At 55.3% G+C, this 1512-nt stretch overlaps 1 protein-coding gene across 1 annotated transcript in view; it reads right to left on the reverse strand.

Annotated features, from left to right (window-relative positions):
• Positions 1–1426, reverse strand: part of KLHL10 (kelch-like family member 10) — a 7017-nt gene extending 5591 nt beyond the window's left edge. The window contains 3 exon segments of the mRNA XM_009872241.1: positions 321–357; positions 359–796; positions 1287–1426. Coding sequence (XP_009870543.1) covers positions 321–357; positions 359–796; positions 1287–1426 — 615 coding nt within the window.
• Positions 1427–1512: the final 86 nt, after the last annotated feature.

Genomic DNA, 1512 nt, shown 5'->3' on the forward strand with positions numbered 1-1512 from the left:
CTGCTGTGGTTTGGCATGGAGAGAGCGCATCCAACATCGAACATGGCCCTGCCTGGCTGGGAGGAACAGTTAAGTTTGACGTAAGTTTAGTTAACTGAACGTGAGGAAATGGACACTGAACACATCTGCCCCAGCCTCAGCACTGGATCCTCAGCCCATGCCACGGCGCGGCAGCAGTCCAGCGCTCTCCGAGCTCCCACTGTTGGGAGCAGCGTGACGAGGCTGCGATTTTCTCTGGTCCCACAAGAAAAGCGATGTGGCCGTGGCTCAGCTGCCCCTGCCCAGCTCGGCAGACCCCCCTGCACTGGGACAGCCCCCACCTTGCCCAGCAGGACCGCGGCGTGCTGCCTCCTGCTCAATCCACCGGAGCACTGTCTCAAACACGGCTGCTTCTTCTTTCACGTTGAGCTTGTCCTTCTCAATGATGTCCTTTAGGTCGCTCGCAGAAAGCTCCAGAAACTCTTCGGACTCCTTGGCCACCTCCTCAAAGTGATGAAGGATGAACACGAACGCTGCTTCTCGCAGGTTGGGACAGAAGTAATGATCTGTGAATTTCCAGATGCCCACACAATTTTCTGGGCAGAGCTGGGATTTTAAGAACTCGCAGCAGAGCCTCACGACGCCCATGATGTTAAACTGGTCTGCTGCGATCAGCAAAGGCTCCACGTTGTTGGTCGTGACCGGTGCTGTTCCACTGTAGGCGTACTCGATAATGAGCCTCATCATGTTGGGGGAAACGCCAGGGATTTTATACGCTCTTCTCTCTGCATTGCTCCAGCCACTGTTAAACAAAACCCTAAGGAAAACAAAGCAGTGCTGGGGGAAAAACCAGCTTTGCTGCGTTAAACCCCAACCCCACCCCCTGTGCCTTCTCCCCTGGGCACTGGCAGGAGCTGCGCTGGGAGGCCAGGCAGTTTATTAATTCATGTTTTACTGTCTGCTTGTTTTCAGAAGGAGCAACAGGGCAGGTGGCCACCTCTTTGCAGCAAAAGCATCAGAGAGTAACAGGGTGAGGGGAAGAAAAACCACCCGGCCAACAGAAGGCAGCCAAGCAGGACGTGCTACCAGCCCTGCGCCACGTCTGGGTGCTCATCGGACCCGATTTCCAGAGCTGCTGTTAGATACCAGCTTGTGGATTAATTGTGATGTCAGGGGAGGCACCAGGCCTTGGGGAAGCTGCCAAGTGAGAGGGTCAGCGCTGAGGGAAGCCCAGAAGAGACTGGAGCAGGGTGAGCCAGCCCGGGGAGTCCTGTTGGTCCCCATCCCATCTTGTTTCAAGCACTGACCTGAAATAGTTACCGCAGCTGCAGAGGATGATCTTATGAGCATTAAATTCAACTCCATCCACGCTGATGACAACGTCGCAGAGCTCCTTTTCCAGGCGAAGCTCATTGAAGACAGTTCTGGGTCTCTTGTCCCACTCCATTTTTGAGGACAGCAAGAGCTGCAGCCCGAGGCACGGGGCTGCCTCGCCCTGAGTCACTGGCAGGGTTCTATCCTTACCCTTCAGTG

This window comes from Apaloderma vittatum, unplaced genomic scaffold (assembly GCF_000703405.1).
Source record: "Apaloderma vittatum isolate BGI_N311 unplaced genomic scaffold, ASM70340v1 scaffold26726, whole genome shotgun sequence".
Lineage (NCBI taxonomy): Eukaryota > Metazoa > Chordata > Aves > Trogoniformes > Trogonidae > Apaloderma > Apaloderma vittatum.